Raw genomic sequence first — 18,810 nt, 5'->3', positions numbered from 1 at the left:
TTATGAAAAGATTGATGACTATCAGGGGAAAGAAGTTTACAAGGCAATGTAATTATTTTGAAAAAGGTACAGCACGAGGTCATTATTATGAAGATAACATGTATGGTGGATGACGAGTAAAATGTACGAAGTGGAGATGTTTTGTGATTAGAAGTGAAATAAAAACGAGTTGCGCCCAACCCACATTTCAATTGAACTGAGATGGCTTTATCTGCTTTATGTGCAATGGTTTCCTATGCTCTGCAATAAAGTCCAATTCTGACTGCCTATCTGAAGGCTTGTTTTTACTGAAGAAGTTTTCTCCACGACAGAAACACTGTGATAGTGGCAGTGAAATACTTATTAGAACAGTCTCTGAAATTCATGTAATTTAAGAAATTAAGTATCCTATCTTGCTAACTTTTTGAAGCATCAGTATAACTCTGAGTCATCTGAAGCAAAAATGTTGTTGTCTTGATCATCTGTATTTTCTCCACATTCACCATTCTTCCTGTCTTGGTTGAGTTGTATGCTTTTTTTTCCCTTTTGACTCAGGATTGACTTTATTATTTGACAAACATGGAACCATCTGGCAGAAAGAGATGTAACTGCCCGCTATATATGCAAATGCCAGCCTAATGCCACATGACATGAAACTGTGAAGCTTCCATTTGAAATTAAAAATTAAAAGAAAAAGAAGAAGACTTTCAATAATCACCAAGGTATTCCAGTTATTCCATCAGTAGTTCTGTCTTTGTGTCCACCTCAGGTCTTTCTCTGTCTAATGACAGATAAACCATGGATATGAGGCATGGACAAACATTTCCCTAACAAATATTTAAAGAAATTCAAAAGTGAAAATGTCACTTACTAAACTTGCCACATTTGGTACTACAGTATAAAGCCAAAGTTTCTGAAGTCAGTCGTTATAAAAGAATACCACTAATGATCTAGCATCATAACCAAAACTCATTTTGTTGTATGGCTTTGTAGACAGAGTCTGACAAAGGGGAACAGGAGCATTTAGGGTGAGCAATAAAAGGCTTCTGGGTGTTATACTCGGATCAGGAAAACAAAAGAAAATGCTGTCTAACCTAATCGAGATGGAGCCATAGGAGCACATTTGGTGACCTTCAGTAGGTGTCACACAATGCAATGTAAAAAGTCATATGTGGGCTGTGGGAGGACCCATAACCGTTTATCACACAAAGTATAGGCAGATTTTACTGATTAACTGTTTTAAACGTTCATTTGTGATAGTCCTCCATGCCATCACCCTTTCTTTACTCACTGTGTTGCCCGTCTTTTGTCCAATATGCTGATTATTCTTCACACACTGCCACCAACATTTCTTGCTCTGCTCTCATGAAGGCTGTTCCTTCTGTTTCTTAGACTCCTAGTCCATGGTTGATCAACTGTTCAGTGATCAACTCATAAGGATTTGTAAATTTTTCTGTAATGTGCGCATATCAATCAATCTAGGATTGTGAAATCCTGTGCTCTGGATCTGGCTAACCTGCTAGTGTGAAATTGCATTAAAGCAATTCATTCTGAATTCCAGGATTATCTAATCACACTTTCTGGAGCATGCCTCTGTTCTCCAGCTGACTTTAATGGGCAAATAATACATCATCAATACATTAATTTGAATTGACTTGCTACTTAAGACTTAGACCCTTTTTTTCTTAATTAGCAACCAAGTTATAATGAGATACAAGATGAGCCAAAACATGACCAGCTAACCAGTATCCAACAAAGGAAGGTGAAAGTCCCAGTAATGTTGATGTGCTCAGGTCTACAAAACATTGGGTATTCTTAGAAAAAAGAAAATCAACAGTTTTGGAAATGAGAGGAAAAACAAGCTATGGAATTAAACAACAGGTTTAATTAATGACAAGAACTGGCTTTTAATAAAGAAATTAGTTGGACTTTGAGGACCCAACTTAGATGGTCATCTGTTGTCTCACTTCACATGCCATTTCTGTTTGGGGGCCATTTAAGGAAAAAATGAGGACTGAATCTTAAAATTTAAATGAATTAAAATGAAGGGAAAAGAAGGTAATTAGCACCAAAAACTGGTCAGTAATTAGGAAAACAGTGAGAATAAAAACTCTGTAACAAAGAATTGCACAATCTGGAGTGAAAGATCATCTTGAAACTACTGCAGCTACAATAATCCAGGTTGGATATGTTATTTAGTTCTTTTGCATATGCTTCTGCTGATGATGTTACTTTTAGATTACAATTTATAAAAGAACAGTTTGCCTTCGCTGCTACTCTGTCTGTGGTTCCTCCAGGTGAAGGTTTTATATATGGCTCTAGTTTGGAGTACATAATTCAACAACAAAGAAACAAAGGTTTAGGGACAGCATGACAATAAACGTATTTTTCAATATATTACAGCAAGCCTAGTCTTGTAATTAACCATAATACAATAAAATAACAAAACCTGAGGATAAATTTATCAGATTGCATAGGTATTAATTGTCTTCATTTGAAAAACTGGTCTGATGCCTTCTAAAAATGTAGCATTATTCACACAATCTGCTTCACTCCCCACTATAGCAGACAAACATGGCTGTTTTTTCACAGTCCTGCTTCATCCACTTTGTCTGATTCATGTTCAGAATGACACAGTGCTGATTATCTTGAATGACCGTGGAGGAGTTGTATATCCAGTTGTGGTAAGTGACTGGGTCATCATTTATCCAGAACCAGAATCCAAAGACCCTGGAGCACCTCATCCCAAGCCACAATGTATCCTGTAATTTGATTTCATTGAGGTACTTAAGCAAATGCCATTCTTCTCTTGAGCTTCGGATGGTGGCCAGGCCAGTGAAATTGGAATTACAGTATTCAAGAGCTGAGATCCAAGGCTGGGTGATGTTCACAGCGTAGAACTTCCTTTTTACTGCAAGAGAAAAGACAGAATGGCGCTGTGTGTGGTGGACACTTCTGCTATTACAATAACCTGCCTACTTCTAGATCTCTTATTTGCTTGATTTTACATTTTTTTCCTATCACTGCTTCAACATTCTGAAGGGAGAGTCACACGACTAACCTCAAAGCAACTGACAAACGTGACCAGTTGGTTAGTCAGTAGACATGGCCAGATGGCGGTTGCAGATCTAGCAGTAAGTAAGATTTGCACATCCTAACCCAATCTCACCACCCCTGAGCAACCAACAATCACAAAATTAAACATGGTGGCAACTTCCTTAGCTGCCTTTCCAGTCAACTTTAGCAGTGTAAAATAAGATAAGCCACCGACTGTTGCAATATATTTAAAAATTAAGCTACAACTGGCAGGAAGGTGGACATAAACGGAATGTCAAATACTGACAATCACACAAGGGTATTATAATTTAAAGATCTGGTATTTAGCCTAGCGCTGACATGCCTCATTTCTGCACGTGTGCCTCCAGATACGAGGCTTTGCTCCACTGTAACTTACCTGAGTAGCAGATGAATGGCTGAGTGTATATTACAACCACAATCATTCCAGGACCCATCAGGCTTGTACGGTACATGTTTGTAGTACATGGTGCCACAAGCTACAGCATTATTGTTTGGTTCCCCTTTATTCCAGTTTCGGTAGTTAAATGTTTCACCATTGCTCCAAGTTCCATTGGACATATTTATATCTTTTAGTCCTATCCAGATTTCTTCATTAGAGACATTATTTTTTGAAAGCATCTTCATAATTTCCTCATTTTCTTCCTCATTTGCAATAGTCACCAAGTCAATGAAGTTACTCCGACAGTAATTTTGTGCATTTGTCCAGTCCATTGTTGTTTTTACATAATGATAGTTAAACTCCTGGAATCCATGCACAGGCAGAACAAGCAACCTGATCACTGCAACAGAAAATGTGAGAAAGAAAAAGCAAAGAGGAAACCATTACACTGTAGTTGAGCACTAAATGTGCAGTGGTGTCCTTAAACTCTAAGAAGCTCAAATATACCTTGTTTTTTTAAGCATTTTTACCCATGATCAAGATCATTTTGCTGTATGGTTTTGCAGATAAAACCTGATAATTGGAATACTGGGAGTTTAGGGTGACCATTCCAGCAGTGAAGAGTATTTTATCTTAAATTGAGTACAGCATAAGACAAAAAGACCACAGGTCAAGGAGAGGCGCAAAATGACACTGACCAACGTAATGGAGCCTTAAGCCTAAAAAGAACAGCTGATGACCTACAGTAAGTGTAAGCCAAGTCACTGTGTGGGCAGACTGGACCAAAAGGCTCTTGAATCAGAGTCACTGCCTTCTGGGCAGACATGAGTACTGATACAACAGTATTGGACTCTCAAAAATCTTGAAAAACAATTAAAATGAGCCCATTTTAAGATGTGCAACATTGCCTTGATTGTCCATTGTGTTTTTTTGTTGATTGTTTGTAGCATGCAGTGACCTCAAGGTTTCGGTCATTTTTGATTTCCTTGCATATGTCAGTTTTTTTAAATGTTGAAAGTTGTGGCATGTGGTGAATGAAGTGTAGTCTGGGAAGACAACCAGAAAAGAGCCCTATGTAGCATCCTTTTACCCTGGCAATGTTATCAGCAGAAATGGGGAAAAAAGGAGTGAGAAGAACTGTGTTGGACATATTGGGAAAAGCTGAAAATGCAGTGCTGGACCTCTGTGGATATTCACTTTGCTTGATACTTAGCAAATGAATTAGGAGAACTCAAGAGTTGAGAAACTGGAAATAAACTTTATGTGGTGATGGCATTGTAGTAGATGACACTGTGTCCTCCACATTGCTTAAGTGAGCTCTTCCAAGTGTTTCAGAAATCACTCCCATTCCACAAGGCTGACCTCAACATCACTCTGTCCCTAAGGTAGTGTGATCCTGACACCATGTGCTGCACATCAACAAGTGTGAATGGAGCGCCACTTAAGAAATCTGATTTGACAACAAGGCATCTGACACTTTAATAAATACCAGCAAGCAACTGCAATAAACTAACATATCTGCCATGTTAAATTGTTTTTAATATTATTTTTTCAGTAACTTAACATTGTCAGACTTGTACATCCCTGGACAAGTTGCCAGTCCATCACAGAGTTCTCCCTCAGAATCACAATGGGCCACTTTAGAGATGCCAATTAACCTGAAATGTTCACCTTTACATCTTTAGATCTTTTTAAAATATTTTTCCGTTAAATTAAGCATTTGGACCATTACAACTTACCTGCAAGAATCATTAATGTGCTGACTATCATGTTTATCCATCCATCCACCCATTTTTTAAATTCCTTCATTCCATCACAGGGTCGCTGCAAACTGGAGTCTGACCAAGTAGCATTCTGAGAAAGGGAGCCACAAACCCTGGACTGGATGCCAGACTTCATGATTTTGTCTGATTCCTACAATGAAGAAACAGGTGTTTGCACTTCAGCTAATCAAGCACTCACATTTGCACCCATTTTCTATGCCTGCTTACCTCCTTCATTAAAAACCAAGAATTAATCAACCCTAGATGGAGAGCCAGTAACAGTGAAAACACTCACTCCATGTCAGTTTATAATTTCACTTTGTATAACATCATTCCATTTCCATTTGACTATTGAGACTGAAAGTGCTTGTCTTTTAAAGTGAGTCTCATGTCCATCTGGTACTCAGAGGCCAATGTAGCCTCAAGATGGCACAGTCACTTTATGCTTAAAGGGTTTTACTTACCTAAGTTCCAAAGGTTGCTTCAAGTTCTGAAGACCTGAGGTCAGCTGGTCGTGTGGACGTCTCAGTGTCAGCCTGTTCTTGCTGGTGGTGGACTTTCACACTCCATATGGATTTAGAAGGTGTTTATCAGTGCCTGATGTTTAAATAGTCTTCTCTGATAAGCAAATTACTGCTTTGTTTGTGGACATTAGTCATATGGGAAATTCAAATTAATTTTCTTATGTTGAACTCATAACAAGGTTTTCATTGAAAGAGGACAACAGGGAATGACAAGAAGAAAGATGATATTTTCTTTCATATAAAAGAAGAAACCCTTAGGTAGTGCTGGCTGACATTTGGATTATCAGTAACATCTTCAAATAACATGCAAAGCAAGAGAAAAATCGTCAATGAACACACAGGCAAGCAGGCTTCCTGTTAGTTTTTCACATCAAGTTCCTTTTTGTGTAAAACAGCAGCATTAATTTTTTTTACATCTTATGATTTTGCATTCGTGAGTAGTGAGGTGACAACACTGTTGTTGTGTTCTACTTGTTCGTCGACTCAGAGGTGTGAGACAGAAGCAGGCAGTGGTATCTTATCCAAATGACTTCTTGTGTGTAGAAAAGAGGAGAGCAGAAGCAGGAACGCTGCAGTGGCCCAATACCTTGATATCACTTGTCATGGTGTGCAGATCATTGAATCAATTAGCCTGTATTTTATATAACACCAAACACAACATGTATCATCATAGAGCACTTCACAGGGGCAATAGGAATACAATACAATATGAAATTTAGAAGCCTAAAAGTACAATTTGTAAAAAAAAGGAAATGGTGGCACAGTGGGCAGTGCTGCTGCCTCATAGCTCTAGAGACCCTGACTTGATCACTGGCTGTATGGAATTTTCATGGTGTCCCCCGTGTTCAGATGTGCATCCTCTGAGGACCAAAAGAGTTGTACTTAGGACTGTGAGGGTGTCCTCTGATGGAACAACTACTACTGCAAAAATATGAAAAATATATAAACAACCTGCTTATTGGGAAATATACCAAGAGACAAAGCAAGCAGAACCCAAAACAAGTTTCTATATGTATTTTAAATGCATCTAAAGAAAAAAATAATGTCAACATATACCTGTATAATTCCACTCTCACTCTAAATTTTAAATAAGTAAAAGCAAATATTATAGAATAATTTATTTTCTTATATAATACGCTACCGTGGCTGTCCATTTGTCTGCCCAGGATTTTAAATCACCTGTAGCTCACAAACCATTTGACCTATTGACCTGAAATTTGGTACACATATACTACGTGACCTCTACTGTGCACTTTCAGTGTAATGATTTTTATTACTCTTTTTATTTTTATTTTATTGCAGAATCAACTCTTGGCAGCAGGACGGCCATGTGGCACACACGTATGGGCGCCGTTCTCATTGCACCACCTTTACAGATTCTTGAGGCAGATTGAAGACTTAAATGTCATCTTAAGTGAAAAATTAAGAAAAACTGACTTAATCAGTTTTAATGTGAAAAGATGCCGATGGAAGAAGAGATGAAGTGGGCTGATAGGGTGGAGAAAACATGAGCTGCTCAGGAAGCAGCAAGCGCATCAACCTCTGAGAAAAATAATGCTAAACATACAGAGAAAGAGAATGAAAGCTATAAGTCAAGCATATTCACTGCATGTTATCGTGCATTCCACCATTACTGGTAGTGCATTAAACAAAAACTTTACAAAAAGTAAAACACAATGCAATCATCATATGGAAAAATAGAATGTCTCCACAAGCTACAGTAGTTATAAACCCAAATTTAATATCCCACATATAATAAAACAAAATTTGCAAACACAACAAAAATATATGTTGTACATATGTCAATGGAACATACCAGAAAATATTGTAATTACTGTACAAAAGCAAAAAACAAAAAAATTCTAATGAAAAATACACGGACAGTATAATCAACAGCAAACAATAGAACGATATTGTAGAACAAACAAAACAAACTTTTTGTACAATAGAACAATAGAAGTTAGCATGAGCCAACTAAAAAAAAAACTATCAGCCCTTATTATTTACAATAATTACGAAATATATATAAATATACAGTATATATGACGTGACATAAGGTGTAGATCTGGCCAAAGCGTTTGAAGGAAGAACTTCTTCAGGGCACAGAAAACCAATAATGAACTTAATTAAAACCTATTTGAAATACCTATGATATAGGAATGGGGACTAACAACATTAGTCCTGCAGTGGGTTGGCACCATGCCCAGGATTGGTTCCTGCCTTGCGCCTAGTGTTGGCTGGGATTGGCTCCAGCAGACCCCCGTGACCCTGTGCTTGGATTCAGCGGGTTGGAAAATGGATGGATGGATGGACATTAGATCCACTGCTCATGTATCAATCAATTGACCAAAAACGAAAACTGTATGAACTTTAAAAATAACCACACCACATATTTATAACCACTTCAGAAAGAAACTACTTAGCAAAGAGTGAAGCTCACCTCACCCGTATGTCAATAAGTAAATATAAAAGAAAATCAACTAAAAGGCTTTTAACTAGCTGGAAGAAAAACTAACAAGAATAGAAAATCAGCAAAAAAAAGAACTAGAGAGAGCGCATACATTACAATATAAAAATAATGAAAACTTGTGCACCTCACACACTCCACATAACGCATAAATCTGCATCTGTCTCACCGTATATCACAGAAAACATGCTCAGTCAAGTGGCTCATTAAGACTAATGCGATGTACTGTAAGGACTTTAATTGAACAATCCAGTGTGCGTCCCTGAGTAGCAACAGATTATTAAAATTCACCCGATGGGGCTGTGGTTTTACTCAGTAAACTTAAGGTTTGAGAGTTTGTGATTTGTGGTAATTAAAGGTCTAAATGCAGGAAGCTTCAAAGATTTGGTCCTGATGTTGTCTTTATGTTCTGCAATATAATAATGGATAGAATGTAAGGTTTTATCTATGTATAGCAAGGGACAGGGGCAGAACAATAGATAAATGACAATGTTTGAACTACAATTAGAGATTGATGTCTCCTGTAGGGACATTTGCATTTTCACCTGATTTTATCTGCTTCTTTGACATCTTCTTTGCTTTTCTTCTACAGACTCTAACGTAGACCACACTCTCATGGGCTCTTTTTTAGACCAACATGCCTTAAAGTCATGCTGACCTTACCGCATGTCCACATACCTATCACCCTAAAAGTCACAAACAGGAAAAACAAAGACCTGTGGGCAGCAAACGCTGCCACCAACAACAACGTCATGCTAATGACAGAAATGAAAAGACGCAACGTTAAAATAAAGCAAACACTGCAGCCTAGCAACGTGCAAGTGAAACACCTCTGCAACGGAGGGCAAGGCTTGAAGTTTTCACTAAAAATATTGTCTATCTGGAGGTATTTTCTCGAGAAAATGATTATTAGAACTCACATGCTAGCAATACAGCTAAGAAATTGTATCACCAGTGCCTTCTTACAAAAGCCAGTGGGGTAGCAAGCACAGGTGGTCCACGTTCTCTGCCCTGAGTAATTCTTAAGACTTAGCTAACTAAGTTCATGAATATAGTGAAACTGCTAAGGAGTCTTCAGGTTGTTTTTTGTTTTGAAAGCCATACACAGGGACTTAATAATATTTTATCAAAAAATGAATGCATTTTGGACATTCTGAGCATACAAATGAATGAATAAAGGAAATATGGATTATGTGACACGAGTTATGTAAGAATTATTGAAGAATTGTTTTCTTAATGGACATTTTTCACGTCATTTGCCAATGTCCAGACTTGGTGACCATTGGCTCCCATTCATTTTAATCTTGTTTTTACTTTCTCCATCAAAACATGAAATAAAAATTTTTTCTTGGCCACCAGTACAGACTAAATGAGGTAAGTAACATGTAAAAATATAATTTTTGGATGGAGTACTTATTTTAAATGTTGCTTAAGTCTTGGTGTAAATTAGAAGGGTATAGGTTTATGGGGCATTGGACTACTTGTGGAAAAATGTAGCACTAATGTGCTGGTTAAACCAGGGACTGGCACACAGCAGGTTTAGGACAGGCCAGGTTTAGAACTTCACATGAAGGGACAAACAATAATAAGAAATATGAATTGTATCATAATTTCAGCCCAAAGTGCAAAGTAAAATAAGTAATACGTCAGCAATTGTTTTCTTTAATACTTAAAGTACCAAAAATAAAACAAATGAGTTAGAGATGTATGTAGAACAGAATGATTATGATATTGTAGCAATATAAGAAAACATGACTAAATAACAAAGATGGGAATCAGTGTAACATAGATAGGTACAGGTTTTTTAGGAATATTGGATACATAGAACAGAAAGGGAAGTGGATTGCCTTTTATGTAAAACAGAATTTAAATACAAGTCTTCTTCAGTTGGTGATGAGCCCCATCTTAGTGAGGACATCTTATCACGCTTGGGTCATAAAGTTGCACAGGTTCACTCTGGGTTTTCAAGAGGAAGAAACTTTATTCGAATACTAGCAGAACAAACACAAGTCAGGGCGGCACAGTGGTGCAGTGGTAGCGCTGCTGCCTCGCAGTAAGGAGACCTGGGTTCACTTCCCAGGTCCTCTCTGCATGGAGTTTGCATGTTCTCCCGTGTTTGTGTGGGTTTCTTCCCAAGAACATGCATGTTAGGTGCATTGGCGATCCTAAATTGTGCTTGGTGTGTGGGTGTGTGTGCTCTGCAGTGGCTGGCACCCTGCCCAGGGATTTGTTCCTGCCTTGCACCCTGTGCTGGCTGAGATTGGCTCCTGTGGACCCCAGTGACCCTGTCATTAGGATATAGCGGGTTTGATAATGGATGGATGGAGGCATCACAATGCTGAAAGTAAAACCTTTAAGTATCCTTAATGAATATAATTTCATTAATGTGTAATAAAAAGTGAGTTTCTCGACTCAATTATAAACAGTCAACACAACCCAAAATATTTTATTAATGAGACTTTTAATTACAATTTATAAATCATGGTTAGTGTAGTGTTCTTACGCTCTTCAAAGAACACTCAGGATTAGCCTTAATAACTATTTAATTCAATTATTTAAATTTAACAATACTGAGAACACACACCATAAACCTCCAACTGCTGATGCAATTTCTCTGGTATATCTACATATATACATACACACTACGTGATATACAAATCACGTACAGCCCATATGACACATCCCTCTTGTCAAGAAAAATTGTTTCCACAAGAAATTCTTTATGCATCCCACATCTTCCTAACTATACATTTATAACAGAAACATCTCTCTCTGACTCTGTCATCAGTTTCCTCTGTTTAAATGATTATAACATCCATCCATCCATCCATCCATCCTCTTCCACTTATCCAATATCGGGTCCTGGGGGCAGCCGCTTGAGCAGAGATGCCCAGACTTCCCTCCACCCGGCCACTTCTTCTAGCTTTTCCAGGGGAATTCCGAGGCGTTCAGAGGCCATCCGAGAGACATAGTCCCTCCAGCGTGTCCTGGTTCTTCCCCAGGGCCTCATCCTAGTTAGATGTGCCCATAACACCTCACTAGGGAGGCATCCAGGAGGCATCCTGATCAGATGCCTGAGCCACCTCATCTGACTCCTCTCGATGCAGAGGAGCAGTAGCTCTACTCTGAGCCCCTCCCGGATGACTGAGCTTCTCACCTTATCTTCAAGGGAAAGCCCAGACACCCTGCGGAGGAAACTCACTTCTGCCGCTTGTATTCGCGATCTCGCTCTTTCGGTCACTACCCATAGCTCATGACCATAGGTGAGGGTAGGAGCGTAGATCGACTGGTAAATTGAGAGCTTTGCCTTACTGCTCAGCTCCTTTTTCACCACAACAGACCAATGCAGAGCCCGCATGTGGATGCCGCACCAATCCGCCTGTCAATCTCCCGCTCCATTCTTCCCTCATTCGTGAACAAGACCCGAGATACTTGAACTCCTCCACTTGGGGCAGGATCTCGCTCCCAATCCTGAGAGGGCACTTCACCCTTTTCTGGCTGAGAACCATGGTCTCGGATTTGGAGGTGCTGATTCCCATCCTAAGTGCTTCACACTTGGCTGCGAACTGATCCAGAGAGAGCTGAAGATCACTGGCCTGATGAAGCAAACAGGACAACATCATCTGCAAAAAGCAGTGACCCAATCCTGAGCACACCAAACCGGACCCCCTCAACACCCTGGCTGCACTTAGAAATTCTGTTCATAAAAGTTATGAAGAGAATCGGTGACAAAGGGCAGCCATGGTTGAGTCCAACTCTCATCGGAAATGGATTAGACTTAGCCGGCAATGCATACCAAGCTCTGACACCAGTTGTAAAGGGACCGAACAGCCCTTATCAGAGGATCCGGTACCCCATACTCCCAGAGCACCCCCCACAGGATTCCCCGAGGGACACGGTCGAACGTCTTTTCCAAAGTCCACAAAACACATGTAGACTGGTTGGGAAAACTTCCATGTACCCTCCAGAACTCTGCCAAGGATGAAGAGCTTGTCCACTGATCCATGACCAGGACGAAAACCACACTGTTCCTCCTGAATCCAAAGTTCAACTATCTGATGGACCCTCCTCTCCAGTACCCCCGAATAGACTTTCTCAGGGAGGCTGAGGAGTGTGATCCTTCTGTAGTTGGAACACACCCTCTGGTCCCCCTTCTTAAAGAGGGGGACCACCACTCCGGTCTGCCAATCCAGAAGCACTGTCCCTGTTGTCCATGTGATGTTGCAGAGGTGTGTCACCAAGAGAGTCCTACAACATCCAGAGCTTTGAGGAACTCCGGGCGTATCTCATCCATCCCTGGGGCCCTGCCACCAAGGAGTTTTTTGACCACCTTGGTGATCTCAGACCCAGAGATGGGACAGCCCACCTCTGAGTTCCCAGGCTCTTCTTCCTCATTGGAAGACGTTAGTGGGATTGAGGATGTCGAGGTCAGCAGCGTACCATCCCCACCATATACAGTGTTGACACTGCACTGCTTCCCCCTCCTGAGACGCCGGATGGTGGACAAGAATCTCCTCAAAGCCATCTGGAAAGTCATTCTCCATGACCTCCCCAAACTCATACTACGCCCGAGTTTTTGCCTCAGCAACCACTGAAGCTGCATTCCACTTGGCCTGCCAGTACCTGTGAACTGCCTCTGCTCGTGGATTGCCACCATGACAACAACAACAACATTTATTTATATAGCACATTTTCATACAAAAAATGTAGCTCAAAGTGCTTTACATAATGAAGAATAGAAAAATAAAAGACACAGTAAGAAAAATAAGTCAACATTAATTAACATAGAATAAGAGTAAGGTCTGATGGCCAGAGAGGACAGAAAAAAAAAAAAACTCCAGACGGCTGAAGAAAAAATAAAATCTGCAGGGATTCCAGACCATGAGACCGCCCAGTCCCCTCTGGGCATTCTACCTAACATAAATGAAACAGTCCTCTTTGTATTTAGGGTTCTCACGGAAGGACTTGATGATGATGGTCATGTAGACTTCTGGCTTTCAGTCCATCAATGTTGGAGCATCATGATGCTTTGAGTAGGTGGTGGTGGTGCAGGCCGCCACCACAAAGAAACCTGAAAAAGAAACAGAAGAGAGAGTAGAGGTTAGTACGGATTTTAGAGCCACCATGAATAGTTATTATGATGAATTGAACATACAGAGTATCAGGATTAAATTACAGTGAAGTTATGAGAAGGCCATATTAAAGTAATGTGTTTTCAGCAGTGTTTTAAAGTGCTCCACTGTATCAGCCTGGCGAATTCCTATTGGCAGGCTATTCCAGATTTTAGGTGCATAACAGCAGAAGGCCGCCTCACCACTTCTTTTAAGTTTTGTTCTTGGAATTCTAAGGAGACACTCATTTGAGGATCTAAGGTTACGATTTGGAATATAGGGTGTCAGACATTCCGATATATAAGATGGAGGAGATTATTTAAGGCTTTATAAACCATAAGCAGAATTTTAAAGTCAATTCTGAATGACACAGGTAACCAGTGTAGAGAAATGTGCTTCGGATTTTCTTTTCCTAGTTAGGATTCTAGCAGCTGCATTAGTTGCAAACGATTTATGTCTTTTTTGGGTAGTCCTGAGAGGAGTGCGTTACAGTAATCTAGTCGACTGAAAACAAAAGCGTGAATTAATTTCTCAGCATCTTTCAATGATATAAGAGGTCTAACTTTTGCTATGTTTCTTAAGTGAAAAATGCTGTCCTAGTGGTCTGATGAATATGCGATTTAAAATTCAGGATTACAGTCAACAGTTACCCTAAGTTTTTTACTTCTGTCTTGACTTTTAATCCTAATGCATCAAGTTTATTTCTGATAACCTCATTGAATCCATTATTGCCAATCACTAAAATTTCAGTTTTCTCTTTATTTAGCTTGAGAAAATTACTATTCATCCATTCAGAAATACAAGTAAGACATTGTGTTAGTGAATCGAGAGAGTCTGAGTCATCAGGTGCTATTGATAAGTACAGCTGTGTGTCATCAGCATAGCTGTGGTAGCTCACGTTGTAAACTGAGATAATCTGACCTAACGGAAGCATGTAGATTGAGAAGAGCAGCGGACCCAGGATAGAGCCTTGTGGAACACCATATAGGATATCATGTGTCTTTGAGATGTGATTACCACAACTAACAAAGAATTTTCTCCCTGCCAGGTAGGATTCAAACCAATTTAAGACACTGCCAGAGAGGCCCACCCATTGACTAAGGCGATTTCTAAGAATATTGTGATCAATGGTGTCAAATGCAGCACTCAGATCTAAGAGGATGAGAACAGATAAATGTCTGCATTTACCCGCAAGTCATTTACTACTTTAACAAGTGCAGTTTCTGTGCTGTGATTTGTTCTAAAACCTGACTGAAATTTATCAAGAATAGCATGTTTATTGAGGTGGTCATTTAACTGCATAATGACTGCCTTCTCTAGAATTTTACTTAAGAAGGCAGGTTAGAGATGGGTCTAAAATTTTCAAAGCAGAGGGTCAAGATTATTTTTCTTGAGTAGGGGTTTAACTACAGCAGTCTTAAGACAGTCTGGGAAGACCCCCGTATCTAATGACGAATTTACTATGTCAAGAATATTATCAATTAGCAGCCCGATACTTCTTTGAAAAAACTTGTTGGTATTGGGTCAAGGACACAGGTGAAGGGTTTCAGTTGAGAGATTATTCTATGTAAATCAGGTAAATCTATCCTGGTGAAAGAATTGAATTTGTTTATAACGGAGTAATGGGGCTTAGGAGGATCCGCAGTGTTGGAGAGATATACTATGTTATTTCTAATATCATTAATTTTTTGATTGAAAAATACAGCAATAGCCTCACAGGTTTCACTGGAAGTATTTTGGAGGCATTCCTTTGTGTTACCTGGGTTTAGCAGATGATCAATTGTAGAAAATAAGACTCTGGGATTACTAGCATTGTTATTTATAATATTAGAGAAATAGCAGCCTCTCAAGACGGACAGTGTTATTGTATTCTGTTATTTTAACCTTCAATATCTTATAGTGGATAGTTAGTTTAGTTTTCCTCCATTTACGCTCAGCTCTACGGCATGTTCTCTTTAAATCAGACACTCTTTGGGTCTTCCATGGTATAACAATGCTAGAAGATTTTTTAACTGTCTTTTCAGGTGAACTATGTCAACAGCAGCTCTCACTTTAGTATTAAATTTTCCACCTTACTATTTACATTATCCTCGCTATTATAGTTGGCACTATAAACGGACTGATTGCTTAGAATGTTTGTAAGTTTTAAAGCTGCTGATGAGTCAAAGAAGCGTTTTTTAACAATATGCTTCTCATGAATGTTTTCTATCATTATTTCTATATTAAATAGTAGAAGAAAATGGTCTGATAGACCAATATCAATGACCTGCTTTACATCAACTCTTAGTCCTTTGGTAATACTAAGTCTAACGTATGACCTGCTTTATGTGTAGGCTGATTAACGAGCTGTCTCAAATCAAAAGAGTCCAGGAGGTTCATGAATTTCTTTACTTTTGGTCACACTGATTATCAATATGAAAGTTAAAGTCGCGACTATTAAGAGTGTATCATAGTTCGTAATTAAAATTGACATTAAGTCTGAAAATTCCTCAAAGAAAGCCGCATTAAATTTAGGAGGTCTATACAAGGATAAAACTAGAACGTGAGAATCTTCATGAAAAACAACGGCGAGATACTCAAAGGACTTGAATTTACCAAAACAGACATCTTTACATTTTAACCGCTCGAGTAAATGTTTGCCAAGCCACCGCCCTTCTTTCCCTGGCGGTCCGCATGAGTAAAACTGTAATCCAATGCGCAGATTCGATTAAAACAGCCGCACCGCCTGAGCTAAGCCACGCTTTCACTTAGTGCACTTAGGCACCAACCACCTTACGTCCACAGCTCCGTCAGCTAAATCAATAATAGAGGCACGGAAAATGGCCCATTCAGTCTCAATGTCCTCCACCTCCCTCGGGACGTGGTAGAAGTTCTGCCAGAGGTGGGAGTTGAAGCTGCTTCTGACAGGGGACTCTGACAGACGTTCCCAGCAGACCCTCACAATACGTTTGGGCCTACCAGGCGTGTCCGCATCCTCCCCACAAACGAAGCCAACTCACCACTAGGAGCTGATCAGTTGACAGCCCCGCCCCTCTTTGCCTTAGTGTCCAGGAAATGTGGCAGCAAGTCCAATGACACGACCACGAAGTCGATCATCGAACTGAGGCCTAGGGTGTCCTGTGTGCGAGGTGCACATAAGGACACCCTATGCCTTGACATGGTGTTCGTTATGGACAATCCATGACGATAAATCCAATAACAAAACACCACTGGTTCTGATCGGGCGGGAGCATTCCTCCCAGTCACGCCCTTCCAACTCTCACTGTCATTGCCCACGTGAGCATTGAAGTTTCCCAGCAGAATGAATGAGTCCTGAGCAGGTGCGCCTCTAGCACCCTCTCCAGGGACTCCAAAAGGCTGGGTGCTCCAGACTGCTGTTTGGCGCATATGTGCAAACAACATTTAGGACCCATCTCCCCACCCGGCTAAGAGAGACTACCCTCTCGTCTACTGGGTAAACCCCAAAGAACAGGCTCCAAGTCGGGGGGCAATAAGTATGCCCACAACCGCTTGGTGCCTCTCACCGGGGGCAACTCCAGCGTGGTAGAGTGTTCAGCCCCTCTCAAGTAGACTGGTTCCAGAGTCCATGCTGTGCGTCGAGGATGAGTCTGACTATATTTAGCCGGAACCTCTCAACCTCGCACACTAGCTCAGGCTCCTTCCCTTCAGAGAGGTGACATTCCACATCCCAAGAGCCAGCTTCAGTAGCCGAGGATCGGACCACCAAAGTCCCTGCCTTCGGCCACCACCTCACTCACACTGCAGCCAACCTCCTTATGATTATAACATTTTAACAGATTCTAACAAGCTTTTACATTCGTTCTATTAGTCTCTAAGGTGGCTTAATTATTCCACCATACTTTCTAATCCCTGCTCGTTGCCCAGTGCTCTTTTTTTATTTCATTTGTTTCAATCCCAGATTCTATTATTTTTAAATTTTTACTCACTTGTGTGATGTTATGCCTTATAGCAACAAAGGTTCCGTAATGTGTTGTTGTGGACCGGACAGTCCTGGGTAGTGCACAGGGATACGGAGTGTAAAAGAAGGTGTGTGCGCACTTAATAAAGTGGAGGTTCAAAGACAAGTCGTTGTCCCGTGGCTTTAATAACATAACATGGTGTCAGAAATAGGGACTGGCGGACACCGGAGAGTGGATGAGTAAAACGCCAGTGAGACGAGACCCACGGTGAGCGATACCTGCACGGAGAGCGCCGAGGGAGGAGCGTGACGAGAAACGAGCCACGAGCCGAGTGCTAAAAAAAAAGCGGCACTGAAATATTTTCGAAGGCAGGACGAAAAGACATCGTTGAAACAAAGTAAGAGAACTCTGAGTGTTTTCCGTCATGGAGAAGTTAAATCCACCATCGCCTATGCAGCTCGTCGGTAATCTTGCTGATAACTGGAAACGTTTCAAACAGAGATTCAACATTTATCTTGCTGCCAGTGGCGCGGTGGAGATGATGAGAAGTTGAAAGCATCAATCTTTCTACACGTGATAGGTGAGGATGCACTGGATATATATAATAGTTTTCAACTTGACGAGGCAAATTTAACACTGACTGCTCTCATGACAAAGTTTGAAGAATACTTTGTGCCAAGCAAGAATGTCACGTTTGAGAGATACAAATTTTTCTCCGCTGATCAGAGACAAGGGATGGCTTTTGACCAGTATCTTGCTGAACTGCACACACTGAGTAAGACTTGTGACTTCGGAGATTTAAGAGATTCACTAGTGAGAGACAGAATAGTGTCTCAGGGAAAGACTGCTACGTGAACCAGCTTTGACATTAGAGAAAGCTGTCAACATGTGTAGAGCTGCTGAAATAACTCGCGACAAGCCAAAGAACTGCAAAGGGATACTGCTACAGTACACGCAGTAAAAAGTGAGGAGCAGCACAAAAAACAACTTACAAAACAAAGACACCAGAGAGAGAAAATCACAAAAGCAGGTGTGGTAGATGTGGAGGGATACATATACCAAGATCTTGTCCTGCATATGGAAAAACTTGTAATCGTTGCGGGAAGAATAATCATTTTGCAAAGTGTTGTAAAACTGATGGTACAGAGAAAAAAGTACACACAGTTGAAGAACAGCCAGAGGAATTCTTTGTAGATTCTGTTCAAACAAACATGACAGAAAAAGCTGAATGGATTGTACCACTGACAGTAAATGAGACAATAATTCCATTCAAATTAGATACAGGTGCACAAGTTAACCTGTTGTCTATGAATGACTACTGAAACCCTCAAAGTTAAAACAAAATACATTCAACAAAAATAAAAGTAACAGGATACACAGGTGAGGATGTCCCTGTCAAAGGAATCTGCCTAGTGACACTGAAACATAAAGGACAGCTGCTAAAGACACAAATGCTGATTGTGGAAAAGAGCGTTCAGCCAATTCTGGGACTGAGCACATGTGAAAAACTGGACTTGTTGAGGAGAGTGTTTGTAGTGACATCACAATGCAAAACAGATGAAACTTCATTTATGGAGGAGTATAAGGAT

At 40.3% G+C, this 18,810-nt stretch overlaps 1 protein-coding gene across 1 annotated transcript; it reads right to left on the bottom strand.

Annotated features, from left to right (window-relative positions):
• Positions 1-1,001: 1,001 nt before the first annotated feature.
• Positions 1,002-5,878, bottom strand: LOC120539155 (L-selectin-like). The gene is made up of 4 exons (XM_039768966.1): positions 5,664-5,878; positions 5,176-5,350; positions 3,434-3,836; positions 1,002-2,890 (listed from the first exon to the last, which is right to left on the bottom strand). Exons 2-4 carry the CDS (start codon positions 5,333-5,335, stop codon positions 2,836-2,838), a joined length of 618 nt encoding a protein of 205 aa, XP_039624900.1. The 5' UTR covers positions 5,336-5,350; positions 5,664-5,878; the 3' UTR covers positions 1,002-2,835.
• Positions 5,879-18,810: the final 12,932 nt, after the last annotated feature.

Source organism: Polypterus senegalus, chromosome 11, assembly GCF_016835505.1.
Source record: "Polypterus senegalus isolate Bchr_013 chromosome 11, ASM1683550v1, whole genome shotgun sequence".
NCBI lineage: Eukaryota > Metazoa > Chordata > Cladistia > Polypteriformes > Polypteridae > Polypterus > Polypterus senegalus.
Note: the sequence above shows the minus strand (reverse complement) of the source record. Positions and strands in the feature narration are given on the sequence as shown.

Coding starts and splice junctions, on each gene's coding strand:
- LOC120539155 (XM_039768966.1), bottom strand. CDS start 5,335: ATGAAGTCTGGCATCCAGTCCAGGGTTTGTGGCTCCCTTTCTCAGAAT. Junction 3,837..5,175: donor CACATTAATGATTCTTGCAG/GTAAGTTGTAAT, acceptor TTTCTGTTGCAG/TGATCAGGTTGCTTGTTCTG. Junction 2,891..3,433: donor GCCATTCATCTGCTACTCAG/GTAAGTTACAGT, acceptor TTTCTCTTGCAG/TAAAAAGGAAGTTCTACGCT.